This window comes from Aulonocara sp. 'chitande type north' Nkhata Bay, linkage group LG18, assembly GCF_057382095.1.
Source record: "Aulonocara sp. 'chitande type north' Nkhata Bay isolate Kocher_YH1m ecotype deep benthic linkage group LG18, A_spYH_male_GT1.1, whole genome shotgun sequence".
Taxonomy (NCBI): Eukaryota; Metazoa; Chordata; class Actinopteri; order Cichliformes; family Cichlidae; genus Aulonocara; species Aulonocara sp. 'chitande type north' Nkhata Bay.
In genome coordinates this window covers 27,550,792-27,571,510 of record NC_141361.1, presented here as the reverse complement: position 1 = coordinate 27,571,510, position 20,719 = coordinate 27,550,792, and the positions used below count along the sequence as shown (strand labels likewise).

The 20,719-nt window shown below is 42.0% G+C and overlaps 3 protein-coding genes across 3 annotated transcripts; 2 read left to right on the top strand and 1 right to left on the bottom strand.

The window, feature by feature from the left end:
* Positions 1 to 697: 697 nt before the first annotated feature.
* Positions 698 to 3,015, top strand: LOC147308830 (myocilin-like). The gene is made up of 3 exons (XM_086272153.1): positions 698 to 1,284; positions 1,764 to 1,868; positions 1,966 to 3,015. The coding sequence occupies exons 1-3, from the start codon at positions 807 to 809 to the stop codon at positions 2,766 to 2,768; spliced, it is 1,386 nt and encodes a 461-aa protein (XP_086128279.1). The 5' UTR covers positions 698 to 806; the 3' UTR covers positions 2,769 to 3,015.
* Positions 3,016 to 6,521: 3,506 nt separating this feature from the next.
* On the bottom strand, positions 6,522 to 10,444 carry LOC147308829 (polyisoprenoid diphosphate/phosphate phosphohydrolase PLPP6-like). Its single transcript, XM_086271147.1, has 2 exons — positions 9,702 to 10,444; positions 6,522 to 7,367 (listed from the first exon to the last, which is right to left on the bottom strand). The coding sequence occupies exons 1-2, from the start codon at positions 10,078 to 10,080 to the stop codon at positions 6,946 to 6,948; spliced, it is 801 nt and encodes a 266-aa protein (XP_086127273.1). The 5' UTR covers positions 10,081 to 10,444; the 3' UTR covers positions 6,522 to 6,945.
* LOC147308828 (peroxiredoxin-6-like) lies at positions 9,768 to 19,311 on the top strand. The gene is made up of 6 exons (XM_086271148.1): positions 9,768 to 10,070; positions 10,546 to 10,677; positions 11,260 to 11,416; positions 18,348 to 18,497; positions 18,618 to 18,764; positions 18,899 to 19,311. Exons 2-6 carry the CDS (start codon positions 10,586 to 10,588, stop codon positions 19,025 to 19,027), a joined length of 675 nt encoding a protein of 224 aa, XP_086127274.1. The 5' UTR covers positions 9,768 to 10,070; positions 10,546 to 10,585; the 3' UTR covers positions 19,028 to 19,311.
* Positions 19,312 to 20,719: the final 1,408 nt, after the last annotated feature.

The following is a 20,719-nucleotide window of genomic DNA, read 5'->3' as shown; positions in this document are numbered from 1 at the left end:
TTCTGTGTTTTTCCAGCCTGAAAGGTGAATGATTACTTCCTTTTGTCTTGATAATTTATCTGTAATTTGCGGCCATTTGCAAAAAATATGGGGTTTGGATTAGTCTCCATTCCAGACTGCCTCCTGTGCCAGACATCCTGCTCAGCTGTAGTTGGGACAGATAAGTTCCAGTCTGCCCTGAGGTCTTCTCAAGGACCAGCTTGCCTTGCTTTCGAGCCTGGCTGCTGAATGTTGGCATCCTAAACACTTCCTCTCAGCACAAATGTACGCACACACCGAGCCCATAAACTGAATTTGTGGTTAATCACACAGTGGTTTAATAGAAAGACTATCAGTTTCAAAGGAAGTAAACAGCACAGCAGCTGACACGCACTAGACACATAAAGAGATGCTCTCCAGTCAAAACAACCTGCAGAGACATACCGACTGCTGAGACACACTAAAAGAATTCTTCACAGGAGTAAACAAACATTAAATTTTTCCACTGATTTTCACATCGTTTTTGCTGTCTCTGCACACATCTCCACCACCACGAGCAAAAAGAAGAAACACGTGGCCTTTTACACAAGCACCCCACAACCCCCGGTTATTTCATTCCCGACACACTCCTCGTCCCCTCCCATTCTCTGAGTTAACTGTATAAATACCCACACTCAGAGCATTATCAGGATATCAGACACTCAGGCGAAAAGAGACTAGCTTAAGAAAACAAAAGAGAGTCTAAAAAAGAGTCTAGGTTTTTAACAAGAGAAGTTAGACAACTGCATCTACAAACTCCCACATACCACAAGATTCAGTCCTCTGAAATGTGGCTCCAAGTGTCCCTCTTTAGTTTGTCCGGCTTACTTCTGTCAATCCAAACCCAGGCTCAAGATCGAGCCTCCCTCCACCGCTCCAATGACCCCTCTGGACATTGTCATTACACCTTTACTGTGGCCAGTCCACAAGAGTCCAGCTGCCCTGGAAGCGACCGCGAGATGGATGGAGTCTTGTCCAGGCTCACCCTGCTCGAAGCTTTGGTCAGCCGTCTCCTAGCAGGAGTAGACAAAGGCACCATAACTGGGGTTGGAGCTAATAGAGAAGAAGGTCTCCAGGAAGCTTATTCCCAGGTTACTGGGGAAAGAAACCAGCTGCAGCAGGATAAGGAGCGTCTAAACAGGCAGATCCAGGAGCTGCAGAGGAGGTTGGCTGAGCTGAGCCAGGAGGCAGAAAGCCTCAGGCAGAAACCCTGCCAGCAGACGCTCACCTCAGTGGGCACTCAGCATGAAAACAGACCAGCCAATGGTATGTACCAGTCAGGGGGTAACAGGAAACCACACAAATAAAAAATTATCTTAGTTAAAAGATTGCCAATCACAAAATAACACATTTTTTTTAACCACAAAATCATACAAATTCAAAATAATGCTTTTTTTAAAAAAAAAAAAATCTGTGAAGAAACATATTTTATGCAATTTTTGCCAGCTCTAATGTTTGTTTGTTTTTTTCAGAATAAATGTTTCTGTGGTAGACTCGTGCTTTGAAAAGTCTAAAGAGGCAGAGACAGGTTGGCCTGCAGTTAACTGTCCCCAGTTAAGTAAGGGGATAGGAATTTTTACCACAGTCTTTTTTTATGGCTTCGTCACTCATGTTGATGTTTACACAAGTGTGATTATTTTCAGGGTTAGAGCATCAAGCACTCTGAGGAAAAAACAGGGACCTTACAACTTTGAGGTTAAAGTGTTACTTTTGAGTTTTGCTCAGAATTTGTATTTCTCTCCCAGATCCCGCATATGACTTTGGGAATAGTGGATATCAGGAGATGAAAGCTGAAGTGACAGAGATCTCTGCATCCCACGTCTTCCATGAAGGAAGTCACAACTTCACAGGTAGCGTTTTACTGGAGTTGTTGGAATCGAGCATTATAGCTTTTAAGCAAATTAAAATTTAGAGTCTAAATTAAAGTAACTTGCTTTTTTCCCTCAGGTTGTGGAGAGTTAGTGTCAGTGGGAGATCCTGTGTCACACAGGAAAGCTGACAGTATCACAGGGAAGTATGGTGTGTGGATGCAGGATCCAGAGCCTCAAGGCCCTCAGTACACCAACAACACTGTGTGGCGTATTGATGCAGTGAGAAGAGATGTGCGTCACCTCTTTGCATATGAAGACATGGATCAGTTCTCCCGAGGTTTCCCAATGAAGGTGCTGGTTTTGCCAGAGCCTGTGGAGAGCACAGGGGCAACTGTGTACCGAGGCTCCCTTTACTATCAGCGAAGACGCAGTCGGACACTGATTCGCTACGACCTGGCTTCTGAATATCTGGCATCCCGCATGGACCTGCCTCATGCCGGCTTCCATGGCCAGCACCCTTATTCCTGGGGGGGCTACACTGACATTGACCTAGCAGTGGATGAACAGGGTCTGTGGGCCATCTACAGTACAAGTAAAGCAAGGGGTGCAATTGTAATTTCACAGCTGAACCCCGAGAGCTTGGAGGTGAAAAAGACCTGGGAGACTAATATTAAGAAGAACACAGTGGCCAACGCGTTCATGGTGTGTGGACGTTTGTACACAGTTGCTAGCTACACTGTTCCCAACACCACCATCAACTTTGCGTTTGATACAGCCACTGGTGTGGGACAAGCTGTCTCCGTGCCCTTAAAAAACAAGTACAGTTACAACAGCATGGTGGACTACAACCACGCTCAGAGGAAGCTGTATGCCTGGGACAACTTCCACATGGTCACCTATGACATCAGACTGGGCAGGGCCAGCCATGGCAGGAGCTAGAGAGGACACAGAGAAGGACTGCTGTTGGCAGGACTGATGCAACAACAAGTGATAGAGATGAAATAAATAATCATTTCAGGTGCTCTGTCAAGGCTGTGCTATCAATGTGTTTTGAATTTTACAGTATTTCTGTGGCATTAGTATCATAAATAAGGAGTGGCATAAAAACAAAGAACTATTCATACAGTAAAGCTGTTCAGTGTGGTTATGTGATATTGTTACTGATGGCTCATGAAACAGAATTGTAATCTGCAAATGTTATTTTTTATTTAAGATATGAATTTATGAAATAAAGTTTTTGTTTTCTGGATTGCATTTTGAAAATGTAGTCACAACCAAGCACTCATGTCCTCAGCTGCCAAAGCCACAAACTGCAGCGTTCCAACTGCTGACTATAGCTGCCTCAAAGAGCAAGTTAGTAGACTACAGTGGTTACAATACCTAAATTTAGAGCTGACTGTGCTGTGGTTCTCAGATTTACTGCTTTTTGTAGATGTACACAACTGAATTGAGCAGGACGTAATCCAACATTTCACAAGCCATCTCGGTTGATTTGCATCCTCTACAATGACAGCATACTCTTCAGAATAACTTTAAATTAGACCTGGTTAGCATAAAGGTGGAATTCAAAGAATGAAGCTAAGTATTATCAGCTCAAAGCCAAATTATTCTCTGCTACACTTTATGTAACCTAATACAAAGCATGAGCACCACAACCCCTGTGAAACAGTCCAATACAGGTTAAAGGATACAGGATGTTTCATAAAATAAAATAAAACAAAAACAAAAACTTCACATCATACAAGCACATTTCCTGTTCATCAAATGCCCCCGAGCAGTTCTAACCATTAAATATAACTGCTCTTCCTCTCCTATCTATCTTGTATTTCTTCATCTCTGAGTGCAGTCAGTTGTTATTCTTTTCACTAACCCATGAAATACAGCAGCAGGATGTTTAGCTAGCAACACACTGTGACAGCAGTCCACAAACCTGACCTGATAGAAATGTTACATTTCAAATTACCTGACACTTTAATAACATGTTACTCCCTTTGTACTTGCTCCTCTTCTTTATTGCTAACTTGATGCTGAAATACCAAGACCAATTCCATATAGGAACAGTTTAGTGCTTTAGATTATGCATAAATTATCTTTGTGCATCTTTCATTTCGTTGTATGCTGTAAGCGTTGGTGATGGCTAAACCAATAGGATTGTCTTTTATGTCTCATTGTTCCCTTCATTTAGGCACAAATCTGTTTTAAGGTGCAAAGTACCACGAAATAAAAACTTACCTCAAATGCGTTAAACCTAATGTAACAAGCTGTTTTGAAAATATAAGGAGTAGAAAGCACAGACCTTTTATTTTAAGCTCCTTTTTGCTAGCCAAAGTTAGCATCCTAATGAAATAAACAAGCTAGCTAGAAATAGCATTAGCTGGCATCGCCCACGTTCATTAAAATATGGTTACGGCTTCATTAAACAAAAACAAACCATGCCACGTAGAATCAGCACCAGCAAAGAAGCTCAGCTTTGGAAGCTAATGTGCTGTTTAATACCTACAACCTCAACCACAGGCTTATCTACAGGCAGCATTAGCCAAGTTAACTTATGTCATAAAATAAGGACAACCTTAGTCCATTCTAATACTTAATACTACTGTTAGATGGGCTGGACTGTGGGTTCAGAGATCCTTCCTCGTTGTTATGCTACTTCCTGAAAAATATAATTTTTCATTAAATAGAAATATTGCCCATTTTCAATTTGAGGGCAACAACATCAAAAAAGTTGGGACTGGGCAACAAAAGGATGGAAAAGAAGGTGGTACTAAAAAGAAACAGCTGGAGAAACATTTTGCAGTTAATTGGGTTAATTGGCAACAAGTCGGCAACATGACTGGGCATAGAAATAGCATCTTAGAGAGGCAGAACGTCTTAGATGAAAATATGAGCAGAGGTTGACAATCACCAAAAAACTGTATCTACAAATTGTAGAACAATTTTAGAGGAATGTTCCCGTGTAAAGTTGCAAAGAAATCATTCAGAGTACATAACGTCATCAAAGGTTTCTGGGAAGCACTGTGTGCAAAGGACAAGCCTGAATATCATTGCTGAATTTCTGAATGTCTGCACTGAATTTAAAAAAGTATGATTCTGTCATGGAAACCATTGCATGAGCTCATTCACTGTCTGTGAACGTATTCACCGTGCCATCCACAAACATAGGTTAAAGCTGTCGTGCAAAGAAACCTTTCTGAATCCAGGAAAGAATTGAGGCCAAGAGAAAAACTGTTCTCTGGTTAGGCAAATCCAAAATTTACATTCTTTTTGAAAAACATACGCCATGTCCTCCCAAAGACGAGGGGGACCATATTATCAGTGCTCAGTTCAAAAGGGTTGCATTAGCCCTGCGGAATTAGCAGCTTTCGCATCAGGAAAGGCCCCATCAGCATGATTACTGAGTGCAGGTTTTAGAGCAACACATGCTTCCATCCAGTCCAATTTATTTTCAAGATTGCCCTGCATGTTTCAGCAAGACAATCTTGATGCACATACTGCAGCTATTACAATAGCACAACTTTATAGTAGGAGAGTCTGGGTGCAGAACTCGCCTGCACTTCAGATCTTTCACCAACTGAAAACATTTCAAGCATCATCAGAAAATATCTGTCCATCTTCTTCCACTTATCCGGGGGCCGGGTTGCGGGGTCAGCAGCCTAAGCATAGAAGCCCAGAACTCCCTCTCCCCAGCCTCCTCCTCCAACTTATCCGGCAGGCCAACCAAGAGATGTAATCTGTCCAGCGTGTCATGGGTCTGCCCCAGGGCCTCCTCCCAGTGGGACATGCTCCCAACACCTCACCCAGGAGGCATCTTTGGCAGGCCCCTCACTTTCCGAGAGAAAAACGTACTGCTTTTAAAAGAAGACGGGATTTGTCTTACAGCTCTAAACATGGCTCTGGCAAAACTTTTTTGAGGCTTGTTGCAGCCATCAAATTCAAAATGAGCTAATATTCTTCTTGTAATTATATATTTTCTCTTTGTAAACCTTTGATATGTTTTCCATGCTGTATTGTAATTAAAATATAATTTCCTTGTATTTTGGCTTTAGTTACATTTTACATTTACAGGATATCAACCTTATTTTGGAATTGAGGTTCTAAGATACACAGTATATTCAATAAATGTACTCCTCCTTTTATAATTACAGAAAGCCTTCAGAAAATTGTTCCTATTTAAACACAACTGTGTTCTTTAAATTTAGATGATAAAAGTTTAAATAATATGAGTATATGTATTCACACGATGAAACTGAAAGAGATGAGGTTACTTCTGTCACATTTCTTGGAGTAATAAAACCGCTAACAGACACGCGCCCACACGTCAGCTCACCTGCATTATTTGAAAGTCAATAAAAATGAGCAGCTTTGCTTGAAAATATCCCACGTTCCCACTTACAACTTGAGCACAACTTGTCACACTTTCCAGCTGTTTATGTAGGCTACACACGCATCTGCTGTCTTAACCTGTTCAACATGTTAACTCCAAACCCACATGTATCGAGTGTAATGATTTCTGTAACAACTGCTTGCTTTGGAAGTGGTATTCGGTGTGTTAAAAAGGAGGCGGTGGCAGCAGTTTATCAACACTGTAAGATGAGATGGAATGTGTTACCGTGCAATGACAGTCAGGAGACTCAGCAGCAGCAGCTGATGGAAACTTGGTTGAGTGTGAGTTGACTTTCCCCACAACAATGTTCACACAAACACACTGTGGCTAAGCCACATGAAAAACAAACACAGAAAAAATTCTCACATCATGAAGTGTGTCAAGGGGGATTTCTCTTTTTTATACCACAATTTAAACTTTCACACACACTCAAAAAAAAATGTAATTTTTTAAGATAGAAAATTTGATTAAATAAATTCAACATTGGTTTCAGGTTTGTGAAATTAAGTCCATGCATTATCAATAGTGATGTGCAAACAAGCAGCTTAATGGAGGTAAAACATTTAATACTTCTACTTCAAAATAAAAGTAAACACAAAGACAAACACATAACGCTGATACAGATTTTTTTTAAACATATAAGAATCCTAAAATAACATCAATAATCAGGAATTTCAGAATTACCCACTCATGTTCAACATTTTCCTACATGCACACACACCTAAACCTGACCTAATGTTTCCCATCTAGCATCCAGAGTCCATCGTAAGCCCTGTTCAGCCTCTCTCCCAGGCCAATGAGCAGCGCGTCCTGCAACCAGTCCCAAGTCACCCACAGTCTTTCCACCAGACTGTACTGGCAGTAGCCCATGGCCAAGCCAAAGCCCACATCTGTCACATAGTGTCTTGCAAGCAGCAGTCGGGACAGGCTCACCAAAGCAGCCCACCCCACCACCAGGAGCCGCATGGAGTCTGTGTCCACCAGCTGGGCGAGGAAGAACCGGGCGCACATGGCCGCCCGTGAAGCGTGGCCGGAGGGAAAAGAATAGCGCTCCACGAAGAAGGTGGAGAGGATCTCCGAGCGGTTCTGGGTGGGCATGCGACGTCTGACCAGAGTCTTCACAAGTCTGACAAGCAGCAAATCCAAAATCAGAGCTGTGGGGAGGAAGGAGTAGTTTTTAAAGTTGAGGATGTAAATAACAACAAGATTGCATTAGATATATATTAGTTTACAATAATAACAATTATTATTATTATTAAATATTAGTATTAGTATTACATTTTCCTTAAAATATATTAGAAAAAGAACTAAATAGCTGAAAAGATGAGTAAAAAATGCAGCTGAAGTTGTTCAGTTGTTGATACATTTATTTAAAGCTTCAGTTAATTATAGATTTACACTGTAAAGACAAACAAAAGTTTTACTTTAGTGTGTTGAACTTAATTTGTACCAGCTTTGACACACTTGTTTTCCCGCTTAAGTTAGCTGTACTTTCTGTCCCCATTCTGAGTTGCACGCAGTTGCTTAATTGAGCACTTGATATTGCCAAGTATGGGGCATTTCTGCAAAAGAAAAACTTGTGGTAAAGATAATGTTTAGCTTCATAAGCTTTATTGGTGCTGTGATCATTATTTCAGTTAGGCTGTGTTTCGACTAGCTTGTGAATTCATGATGTGGTTTCCTATGTTAGCTTGCCCCGGTAACTGAGACTGCCTTTTTAGGGTTTGATTACTAGTACCAGTGTTACTGTAACCATGCAGTATGTAAATACTGTGGAAAAGTTGTCTTGAACTTATATCTAATATTTAATCATGGTGACTTTGTTTGAGTTTCTTCTTTAATTAAAAAAAATTACTAGACTAAGGTTTTATATAAAACTTATATAAGGTTTTATATATTTTTTATACTGAGAAACAGCCGACTGACATTGCTCCACACCTCGCGGCTTAAAGTCAAGAGTCCTCTGAGGAAAAGTAAAAAATTTTCCCTGCTTTCTTGAATAATTGTCCAGTTTTCAAATTATTTCAAGACATTTTTTTTCCAAATGCTGCAGCTATTGATATTTTTTCAGTCTATTCTCACACCAAGGATACCTCTTCAACCTAACATCCTCTAAAATCAGTCTGCTGCTGTGATCACAGTTTGTATTCTTGTTTCTTAATGCTTATCATAATCCTGAAAAAATATTCCTGGAATTTATTACATGATCATAATTGGAGTAAATGACCCTACTCTAATTAATATTCCTGGCAGATTATTTAGATTTGTGAGCTAAATCTACATGATCGGCACTGTGTCCAACAAAAATGACTAATAACATTAAATTGGCTAAGTAATACTTTTACATCCCTTGCAATTCCTTTGATGTCTCTAAATATCCTATCCCATCATCTCATTTATCATCAAATTTCAAACTTTCTCAAGCTTCCTAACACAGGTTTTGAATCCGCAGCGAATACTCTACAAATACTTGATGGCCTCGCCCAAAGTTCAAAAGTTCAACGAGCTCAGCAGCTTTAGGAGCTAATAAATTACATTTGAACATCTTTGATAGTCCATGAGGGCTTTCAGATATTTAAAGAACTGAGATCTAGGTATTTCAAACATCTTCAGATGTTTTCAGTACATCATTATAGCAAAGGTCAAATTTTGCAGTGAACCATGGTTAGCAGCTTTAGTTAGCACTCTGCTAAACATTTTGAAGTCAAGTGGAATTTTATTTCAGTTGAATCAACCAATAGTTGAGATTTTAAACATGTTGAACTCTTAATGTAACACCTTGGGGAACTGAGCAAGGCTGAAGTAAAAGCATATAACCAGCTCAATTTATTGACCTAGAAAAAAAATTCTAAAGGTCTTTGACCAGGTCAATACCTGATTGGTCTAACATCATATACTATCTCCAAATCTCCATGGCATCCTGGGCTTTTACAGGCCAGAAATAGCTCTGGCATTTCACCACAACACAATACAGTATAGCAGCACAGAGCTTGAACTCAAGGCTGCAAGTTCACAAATATAATCTACATGTGCAAATAAATCATCAGCCATGACCGGTGGATCACATCTCAGACAGCTCCCACGAAAAACTTTCCATCGCTGTCGTGCAGTTGTTTCTCGCTCAGACACCATTTACTCCTGCTAATGCATTAATTGGCACTAGTTGGACTCATTTTGGTCTCTGGACATTAAGAGCTATTAACGTTATCTAGCTTTGACCAAACATGAGAGCCACTTATGAATGCCACGGGTTCCACTGTGGCCATGGCACAAACGTGCATAATAACGCACCGGCTTATCGGCAATGTGGTGATAAATATGAAGCTGCGAGAGCGTCGGACAGCTAAAGTCAGTTTGACTTTGGAGCACTTCTTACGTAAATATCGAGCCTGTTGATGGCTGTGGACTTAGAGATGTGTTATTTATTAAATCAGAACATATTTTTGTTTCATTAAAGACAGAAATCCTAATGGTGTAATGATACTTACCCAATGCCAAATTCAGCATGATCTCTTGCTCCTCCACACTTCGTCCACGGAGAAGAGTGTACACGGTGCCGATGAGCCACGGGATGACATGACCGGAGAACTCGACCAGCCGGACCAAGGGCCGTATGCTGCCCCATGCAGACCCCTCACAGGCGCACACTCCGAGCCGTTTGGACAGCCATAGATCTATCGCCAGCAAAAACCGGAGCGTTACAGTAAATATCGGCTGACTCAGACTGACTGAAAAGTCTCCCGTTTGCGCTCCAGAGGCAAAGTAAGAATAGCTGGAGCTCCGGCGACGGACTTGGTATTCAAAAGTTGCCCGGCTTCCACACACAGCTCCACGGCAACTATTCCGCCTGGACCCTGGTGAGGACATTTTGGTTGGACAGTGCCGTAGGTCGTGTATCCGCTCTCCTTTATGGCCCCTGATGAGCTCGTAACATCCTGCCCGGTTTACAGGGGATAAATGGTACCAGTTTAGAACGGGACCGCTCTTGTCACGTGACAAGAATGAATCCACAAAACCGTGCTCGTTGAACGGGTCCGGTGTTGAGCTTTAGGCTTTTTCTTTAAACTTGGAAACCCAGCGAACACGTTATCACTTGTGAACCAGATAGCCCGCCTTGACTGTAAAGTTTGACTATTTTGTTAGTTGTGTCATAATAAACATTTCATGATAATAAATGTCTATATTCTCTTCACGACACCGGTCTGAGCGCAAAATGTGTCACAACTACGCCAAAGGCTCAGAGCGCAGCGCTTTTTATGAACCTAAATGCTGTGGCAGTGCGTGCGTGGTTTCCGCCTCTTCTTTATTTTTTGCTCTACCTGCTGTCACCAGAGCTACTGCACACCGGACTAAACACTTCCACGGCCACAGCATGCCGGGGCTGCTGCTCGGAGACGTGTTTCCTGATTTCGAGGCAGAGACCACCACCGGCACAATTAAACTCCACGAATTTCTTGGTGATTCGTGAGTAGACTTTGTGACTTTTTATTTTTGACGCTGCAGGTTTACAGACTTATTGAGAATTCGCTTAAGAGCGGGGAGAGATGGCGGGATGTAGTTCCTGTCATGGTTTTTCGCTTCTGCTTTGAAATACTGCATGTGGCATTTTTAAAATCTGCATACTGTACCTGTAATGACGGTATTGTGGTCTAAGTGCGATCTAAGTGTGTCTAAAACAACACTTTACCACTTAGTGCATCTATCAGTAATCATCTCTTTGTGAGACAGTGAAAGTCTTCTGATATTGAGAGCATCTGTAAGCTGAACGAATGAAATTGAGGTCAAACCTGAGAAAAAAACGCTCCTTTGAGTGATTATATGCAGACCGCTGACCTCAAGGTGGAGAAAAACAACTTTGCCATCACTTTTGACAACTTTGCTAAACTCGTTTTACATCCTGTTGTCCTTTTGTGAAACCCAGAAACAAGCAGTAACACACACAATATCAAGAAATGCAGACTGATGCGGAGAGGAAACTGGGTCAGGATGAGGCTTCTTTTTTTCTGAGATCGAACTGAGCATGGTGGTAAATCTGACTCATTTCAGATGGGGAATCCTGTTCTCCCACCCCAGGGACTACACTCCTGTGTGCACCACAGAGCTGGGCCGAGCTGCCAGACTCAGCACTGAGTTCAGTAAACGCAATGTTAAAATGATCGCCCTATCAGTGGACTTCCTGGAGGATCACCACGGCTGGGCCAAGGTGTTGTAACTACATTTTATTTATTTATTTATTTGCTGCACACCTTTAAGTATTTAGAAGTATTGGAAAAACACATAAAGAAAGCAGGAAGTCGGTGCTAGCTGGTGAACTGTGCTCTAAGCTTGGTGATATTTCAGCATTCTGACTTCCCAGCTGAGCATAGTTCTTTAAACAAGCCACAAGAGATTTGCAAGCCAAATGACATCGAGATATCTGGACTAATGCTGGGCTAAATCTATGTGGGTATTTAGGATTTTCCAACAACATGCTGAAATAAATGAATCCTTCTGGGTTCACTCAAAACCTCACTCCTATTAAAATCTCAGGTTTCTCAAATGAACAATGAACATTGAGCCTGTGCAGGCCTGACTCCTATATATAGTGTGTGCGGAAAGAATTTGCAACACAAATAAAGCTTCGACCACAAGCTGTGAATTTAAAACTGGGGTGAAAGGTGTATGAACCATATTGAGGATCTATAGAAGGACGAGGCTTGTGATTATGGGATGTGTATGAATGCTGTGTGTTTAGAGAGGCTAAAAGTGAGACTATCTCAGCCGTGGCAACTTTTTTTTACTGCTAGCACTCAATTTGATTACATCAGTTACAACTACTACATTTCCCTTGTGGGATCAATATAGTATCAATCTATATATCTTTGAGAAAGCCTGAAAACCCCTTGTGTGAAATTGTCTTCCTGCTTCAAATATTTGATGCTTTTTAAAAATATATATTGCACTTCAAAGTCTACCATGTTGCCTTTGCAACAGCTGTGAAATGAGCATCACTTCTCTTCCCAAGTATAAGGTTAAGTACTGTATACTGCCTCCAAAGTTGTCAATCACAATGATTAATAGAAATAATAATCATTAATAATGTCTGTGGAATATCTACAACAGAACATCAAGGCACATAATCAGCAACCATCATTCCTGTGGCAAAATAGGATTATTATGTGAACAACCGCTGTTCAAAGACCACTGCGCACATTTACTCAGGGCCTTCTTGATGCGATGTTCTTCTGCTTCCCTGGCTGCTGTGTCTGTGGGGATGGTGTTGGCTCCGTGCTGTAGTGTCCTGATGACACCCAGTTTATGCTGCAGTGGATGATGAGAGTCAAACCTTAAATACTGATCCATATGTGTAGGTTTACATCAACTTTTAAATGTCCCTGATTACTAATGGAAATCTCACAGTCTAAGAAGGCTAACCTGCCACTTTTCATATCCTTCATATCCTTTTCACCTTTCCTTCTCGGTGTCTCAGATCCTCCTCCTCTCTTTCTCTTTCTTTCTCCTTCCATCCCTTCCCCTTGGCTAGCCACCATGGGGCTCTGCCCCCATCACTTCCCTCCCCCTTTTTAAGTCCAGACTCAAAACTCACAACAGCCTATTCCAAATAAGCTTTTCCATCCTGCTACTTTAATTTATTTTATTTATTTGCTCTATGTTTTATCCTTATATTTTTGTAAATTTTTGTTTGTTGTAATTGCTTGTGAACAGTGTCCTTGAGTGTTTTGAAAGGCGCTTTCTTAAATAAAATGTATTATTATTATTATCCTCCCTGGTAAATTTGATGTGTTGGTCCACCGAGTTAATGTGATCAGTGAATTGTGGCACATCTTAAGGTGTCATCAACATACCTGAACCAATGACTTGGTGGTGTTCCAGGGTAGGATAACAAAGCCCTATTTTCCACTTCTTCCATGTAAAAGTTGGCCACAATGGGTGAAACTGGGCAACCCATGGCACACCCATGTTTCTACCTGTAGTGAAATAGGTGGAATTAAAACACAGTTCCAAAAGCAAACACACGTGGTCGGTGCTGAGAGTGGTCCTGTTGCTGAGGTTGGTGTCATCCTGTAATCACTTACAAACTACCTCCACTGCTTCAGTGACTGGAATACAAGTGAAGAGAGATGTAACATCTCTCACCTTCTCTTTTTTTTAATCTTTTTAAAAAAAAAATAAGGAACGTATGAGAACACAAATAAACCGAAATAAACAAGTAATCGAAAATAAACAAACGGGTGTACCATCCATCCATCCATCCATCCATCCATCCATCCATCTTCATCCGCTTTGTCCGGGGCCGGGTCGCGGGGGCAGCAGCCTAAGCAAAGAGGCCCAGACCTCCCTCTCCCCAGCCACCTCCTCCAGCTTATCCGGGGGAATACCAAGGCGTTCCCAGGCCAGCCGAGAGATATAATCTCTCCAGCGTGTCCTGGGTCTGCCCCGGGGCCTCCTCCCGGTGGGACATGCCTGGAACACCTCACCCAGAAGGCGCCCAGGGGGCATCCTTGTCAGATGCCCGAACCACCTCAGCTGGCTCCTTTCGATGTGGAGCAGCAGCTGCTCTACTCTGAGCCCCTCCCGGATGGCCGAACTTCTCACCCTATCTCTAAGGGAGAGGCCAGCCACCCTTCGGAGGAAGCTCATTTCTGCCGCTTGTATCCGCGATCTCGTTCTTTCGGTCACTACCCACAGCTCTTTAATCAGATCAGAAACTTTATTGTCATTGTCATGAGAACAACGAAATTAAGAATGGTCCCCGATCATTGCATCATCCCTAGCAATATCAAAATATAAATAAAACAATAAAATTCAATAAATAAAATAGATAGAATACTTAAAATACTAATAAGATATAACAGTAAAACATTCACATACATTCCCACACACATGCTTCAGACCGTGCATAGATTAACACAAGAGTGGCGTGATGGACATTTTTTTGTAGTATTCAGATGTGTTATTGCAGTTGGATAACAGCTGTGTTTGAGTCTATTAGTCCTTGCTCTGATTGCCCTGTACCGTCTGCCTGAGGGCAACAGTTCGAACAGGGAGTGGCCAGGATGTGAGGTGTCTTTTATGATGTTTTGGGCCTTTTTAAAACAGTGGGCGTTGTGTAGAACTTCCAGTGTGGGGAGAGGGCAGCCAGTGATCTTTTGGGCGGTGTTAATGATCCCTTGGAGTGCTTTCCTCTGAGCCCCTGTGCAGCTAGTGTACCAGATGCATATGCAGTAAGTTAGAACACTCTCAATGGTGGCTCTGTAGAAGGACACCAGCAGTCTCTGTGTGATGTTATTCCTCCTGAGAATTCTCAGGAAGTACAGTCTCTGTTGGGCCTTTTTCAGCAGCTCGGAGGTGTTCACACTCCAGGAAAGGTTCTCCTCTATATTGACTCCCAGGAAGCGGAAGCTTGCCACCCTTTCTACACAGTCCCCATTTATGAATAGTGGTTGGATCTCTGCCTTTTTCCTTCTGAAGTCTATTATGAGTTCTTTGGTTTTTGAAGTGTTGAGGAGGAGGTTATTGGCCTTACACCATGACGTCAGCTGCTCCACCTCGTCTCTGTACGTAGACTCATCTCCCTTGGAAATGAGCCCCACCACTGTGGTGTCATCTGCAAATTTCACAAAGATGTTGCTGTGGTGGCGAGGAGTGCAGTCGTGTGTGTAGAGAGAGTAGAGCAGTGGACTGAGCACACAGCCCTGGGGTGAGCCAGTGCTCGTGGCCATAGGTGAGGGTAGGGACGTAGATCGACCGGTAAATTGAGAGCTTCGCTTTTACACTCAGCTCCCTCTTCACCACGACGGACCGGTGCAGCGTCTGCATTACTGCAGCTGCAGCCCCAATCCGTCTGTCGATCTCCGGCTCCCTTCTCCCATCACTCGCAAACAAGACCCCGAGATACTTGAACTCCTCCACTTGGGGCAGGAACTCATCCCCGACCCGGAGTGGGCACTCCACCCTTTTCCGGCTGAGAACCATGGCCTCAGATTTGGAGGTGCTGATCCTCATTCCCGCTGCTTCACACTCGGCTGCGAACCGTTCCAGTGCGAGCTGGAGGCCCTCACCCGATGAAGCCAACAGAACCACATCATCTGCAAAAATCAGAGATGAGATTCTGAGGCCACCAAAGCGAAAGCCCTCCGCCACTTGGCTGCGCCTAGAAATCCTGTCCATAAAAATTATGAACAGAACCGGAGACAAAGGGCAGCCCTGGCGGAGCCCATCACCCACCAGGAACGAGTCCGACTTATTGCCGGCAATGCGAACCAAGCTCTTGCAACGGTTGTATAGGGATCGAATGGCCCGTAGCAATGGGCCAGACACCCCATATTCCCGCAACACCTCCCACAGGACACCCCGAGGGACACGGTCGAATGCCTTCTCCAAGTCCACAAAACACATGTAGACTGGTTGGGCAAACTCCCATGCACCCTCAAGTATCCTGGAGAGGATAAAGAGCTGGTCCAGTGTTCCGCGACCAGGACGGGTGTACCATCTAGTCATATATACATATATACACACACACACACACACACACACACACACACACACACACACACACACACACACACACACACACATATATACATATATATATATATATATATGTACACACACACACACACACACACACACACACACACACACACACATATATATATACGTATATATATATATATATATATATATATATATATACACATACATACTTATATACATGCATATATATATACACACATATACATACCTACATGCATACATATACGCCTATACATACATACAGACATACATATATATACACATAGCAGTTCAAAAATATGGCACGAAATCGGGTCTCCTTGACGAAATATAATGTTTCCATTTATCCCAAATCTCAATGAATATGTCATATTGAAATCTGTTAAAAAGGTAATTCTTTCCATTTTAAACAACCCATAAACAGTCTCATGCCAGTCATTTAGTGATGAAATTTTCACACTTAGCCATTTCTTAGTAATAGTCTTTCGGGCAGCCAGACTCAGAATACCATATAACAGCTTGGACATTTTATCTACATTCACTGAATATAAATATCCAGACAAAAGTTCATCCCAATTAAAGGGGAGTTGCATACTAAAAATGGTCTGTAACTCAGAGTGAATCGATACCCAAAAAGTGTTGATCAATGGGCAAGACCAAAACAAGTGGAAGTGTTTTATTCCTTGGGCCCCACAGTTTCTCCAACAGCTAGAGTGATTAGAATAGTGTTTACTTTGTGCAGGTGTAATAAAAAACCTACAGAGACTCTTCCAACCAAAACATCTCCATATATTAGAACTAGAAATTTTCCACTGAAAGGCACACTGCTGATACCAGATATCATTTGAAATTGCTATATTTGTTTCCCTTTCCCATTTTTGTTTAATGTAGATAGTGTTCAACTTCTTAACCTCTTGTAAACCCTTGTACAATCTAGAAATCACCTTGAGGCCAGGATCTGCATGGTAAGCCTTGACAAATATATTCAAAACGGGAAGAGAGAAAAGATCTGTTCACTTAGGTATAAAGTTATGTAGATGATGCCTGATTTGAAGAAACCTGAAAAAATCCGTATTGCTTACCTGGTATTGATCTTTTACTGATTGGAAGTCCCCAAGAGTTCCCTTATCATAAAACATACAATATGCCATCAAGCCTTGCCCTGCCCATTTTTTATATCTTTTATATCTAACTTATTGGATAAAAAATCAAGATCATAAGCGCACCATCTTAAGATCCTGGCCTCTTCATTCCAGTCATTCTTATTAAGAAACTGTAACCAGAGTTTTAAAGGCAAGTTAATCCATTGGTTTCCTTTATTAATTTGTTTTTTAATAAGTGTCACGTCCCCTAAGCTTGCCTGAATCGGAAAATCTCTTGAGATAACTGTTTCTATTTCTTTCCATCTTGCTTGGTAGTCTACATTGCACCAACACGCTAGGATCCTCAGTTTAGTTGAAATATAGTAATCTTTCAAACATGGGAACCCCAACCACCTTTTATCTTTAGCCAACTGGATAGTTTGGTACTTAATCCGTGGGCTTTTCCCCTGCCACAGAGATTATTTTATCCCACTCCTGAAATTATTTATCAGTTATTTCAACTGGGAGTGTTAGGAACAGATAAAGCATCCTAGGCAAAATATTCATTTTGACTGTATCAATACGTGACTCAAAATTTAAAATTGGTATTAAGTTCCATCTTTTAATATCCTCATTTATTTTATAACACAAAGGTTTAAAATTTACATGATATATTTTAGAGAGCTCTCTAGTGATATTTACTCCAAGATACTTCATTTGCTCCAACTCCCAATTCAAATCCAAGGTGTTCTGGATGTGGTGTCTCTGGTTGAGGATCGAAGCCAGAAACTTTGAGATGTTATAGGTGATCGAGTTGATCATACAGACAATCGGTCTTAAAGGTTCACCCTGTTTATGTATCTAAGGTAAACCATACAGACTTGGTGTAGATTCCCCTGGGTATAGCCTGTGGTATGAGGTCCAGTCAATAGGATTGTCTGAAGCAGTTTGAACAAGACAATCTATCACCCTCTTCCTGTAACCACTTTCTGGGTCTTGCTTCATAAGTATTTTTGTCACTGAGCAGTGATAAAATTTACTCACGATGGGCTTTCTGGTTTAGCAAAACTGTGCACCTACCCTTGTCTGCCGGAAGGATAATAATGTTGTTGTCATTACTAAGGGATGTGAGTGCCTTCCTCTCCTCCATGCTGATGTTGCATGCTGGGGGCTTTGCATTGCTGAGACCGGCCAAAACCTTCGTCCGTACTTGCTCTGCTTCCACGTCTGCAATATTGTTGTTTTGAATTGCTGTTTTGTGGCTGTGATCAGTTCTAGTTATCCATCTGGGAAACCAAACAACTTCTGGCGAAGTCGGATGGCACAACACAGAAAAGCTAACTCGTCAGGCCACGACTCCACAGTCTATATGATTGTGTTCTAAATAATGTGGGGGATTATTTCCTCACATCCCAGAAATCTACATTGAAATCTGAGTAACAGTGTATATACGACAGAGCTAAATCAATGTTGCACCACTCACACTTGCTTTGAATATCTAATGGAGAGCTTGCGTCTGTTCTTGTGTGTGACTAGGACATCGTGGCCTACAACTGTGAGGAGTCTGCCTGCTGCTCGCTGCCCTTTCCCATCATAGCGGACAGCAAACGGGAGCTGGCAGTCGCCCTGGGCATGCTGGACCCAGATGAGAAGGACAAAGATGGCATGCCCCTTACTGCCCGCTGTGTGAGAAACATAAACACACATTTGTTTTTGGAATTTGTGCCCCATCTCTGCTCATTCCTGTGAAGGTTTTTATCCCTCTCACTGGGAAACTCTCTCACCTTTTTTCCCCCCACCATCTAGGTGTTTATTATTGGTCCTGACAAAAAATTAAAGCTGTCCCTGCTTTACCCAGCCACCACCGGACGCAATTTTGATGAGATCTTGAGGGTGGTGGACTCGCTCCAGCTCACAGCAGGGAAGCGAGTAGCCACACCTGCCGACTGGAAGGTATGCCATGCATTTGAAAATGACCTCAGTTGCTGCCAGTTATTACAGCAGCTGAAGGCACAGATAATAGCTATAGGACCTGAGCAGCTGCTGTGTTGACCAGCAGACTTTTTGCAATGTGTCTCTTCCTCCAGCCTGGAAACTGCGTGATGGTTCCCCCGAGTATGTCTGAAGAAGAGGCCGCCTCTTTGTTCCCAGCTGGCGTCTACACCAAAGACCTCCCCTCTGGCAAGAAGTACCTGCGCTACACACCCCAGCCATAAGCACAGGCAGAAAGGATGCTGATATTCAACACTTGCATCTTTTACGTGGACTGCAATGTCCACTGCATGGACAGCGCTCTCACCTGGTTGATAGACATCCCAGCTGTGAATAAGTCCCAGTCAGTATGGATGGAATGAATACCAGTGCCTTATGATATAGGATTGAGACATTTAGTACAACTTCCTCTCCTCAAGCTGCCTACTTTTCTAAGAAGACAGATGGAAAGGAGCTGTCATGGGGAAATAGATTACTATTTGAATAAAAGATTTTTTTTTAATCTACAGTGTGGCAGAATAAGTCTCTTTTTTTTTAGCAGAAATACTGTTGGCATGTTGTTTACAGGTTCAAAGGTAAGATGTTTATGATGCCATTTAAGCCATACGTTGTATATCATAAATACATATAGGAATATGACCTCACAAATAGGTTTATTAATATCCATACCCATAAGCTACTCTCGTATTGATGCCTTGATGTTGCCATACCATCTGAGGAGTTTTGAACTAAATCAAGAGCTAGCTAGTTTGGTTAGCAAGGTCCATCTATAATCAGCTGTGATATTAATAAGAGAAAATGCACAGCTGACTCCTTAGAAGGTCTCCACAACCCTGCACATAAAAGATGTACGTAGCAAATATGACACCACTGGCATCTGTTGTCCTCATTTTTCAGCTTGGCGTTAGTTTAGCATTAGCATTAGCATTTAGCTTGGTTAGAAAGTTGCATATATAAACTTTAGGTGTGCAACATACAAACATTAATATCTCTACTTAGTGTTAAGTAACTGTTACTGCTGTAACAAATGACCATTACAGACATGAAAAATGATGAAATAAATGAATACAATATCACAAAAAATAGAAAGATTTGAAAAATGTTTCAAAGGGGAGTTCAATTAGAAGCTGAAGCAGATGTTAGAGAAAGCATTCATCTGCATGTCTAGTAAGGGTTGCTGGGGTGGTCAGGATCCATTCATCATCCACTGTTATCTGTGTGACCTCTTTCTCAGATGATGGAGGAATCCAAACAGTGTGCTGATTCAAACTACACTCAAAATAGCAACAGCAATGACGAATTCCCTTGGCCAGTAATATGGATGCATTCCAGCAGCTGGCAGTTCAATATTCAGGCTGCAGAAACATTTCCTTGCAGTCTGGGATTACACCACCACAAATACAAGAAGATTTCTCATTATTGCTCAGATTAACATCCACGCCTGCTGAATAGTTCTGAAGCCAGGTACATTCACTCTGTGGTCTGGAAAATGTGAGTGTGGCGACGTCTCACTGCAACGCTCCATGAAGCACATCAGTCAACACTCATGTGTTCCCTCAGAGCCTTAATCAGTTCACCGAGCTCATCCATCCATGTAATCTAGAGTTGAGGGGAGACTGAAAACAAATTTCTTGGGTGGTCTGTACCACACAACGGGCCACAATATTTGTCAAATAGTTCAATTAAAATACCGAAAGGGCCGGTTCAGTGATTCATATTATCTGAGGTCTCTTCATAGAGACTAAAACTGATATCAGGCAGTAAACATCCCTTTTAATGCTGTGAAATGTGGCATTTCAACAACAACAATTCCAAACCAGACTCAAGTGGCCAATCCAGGACCTGCAGGTTTAAATCTACTGTATACATTTGTGGACGTTTTAGGTTTTTGAAGCTGGATGTGGTGATACATTGAG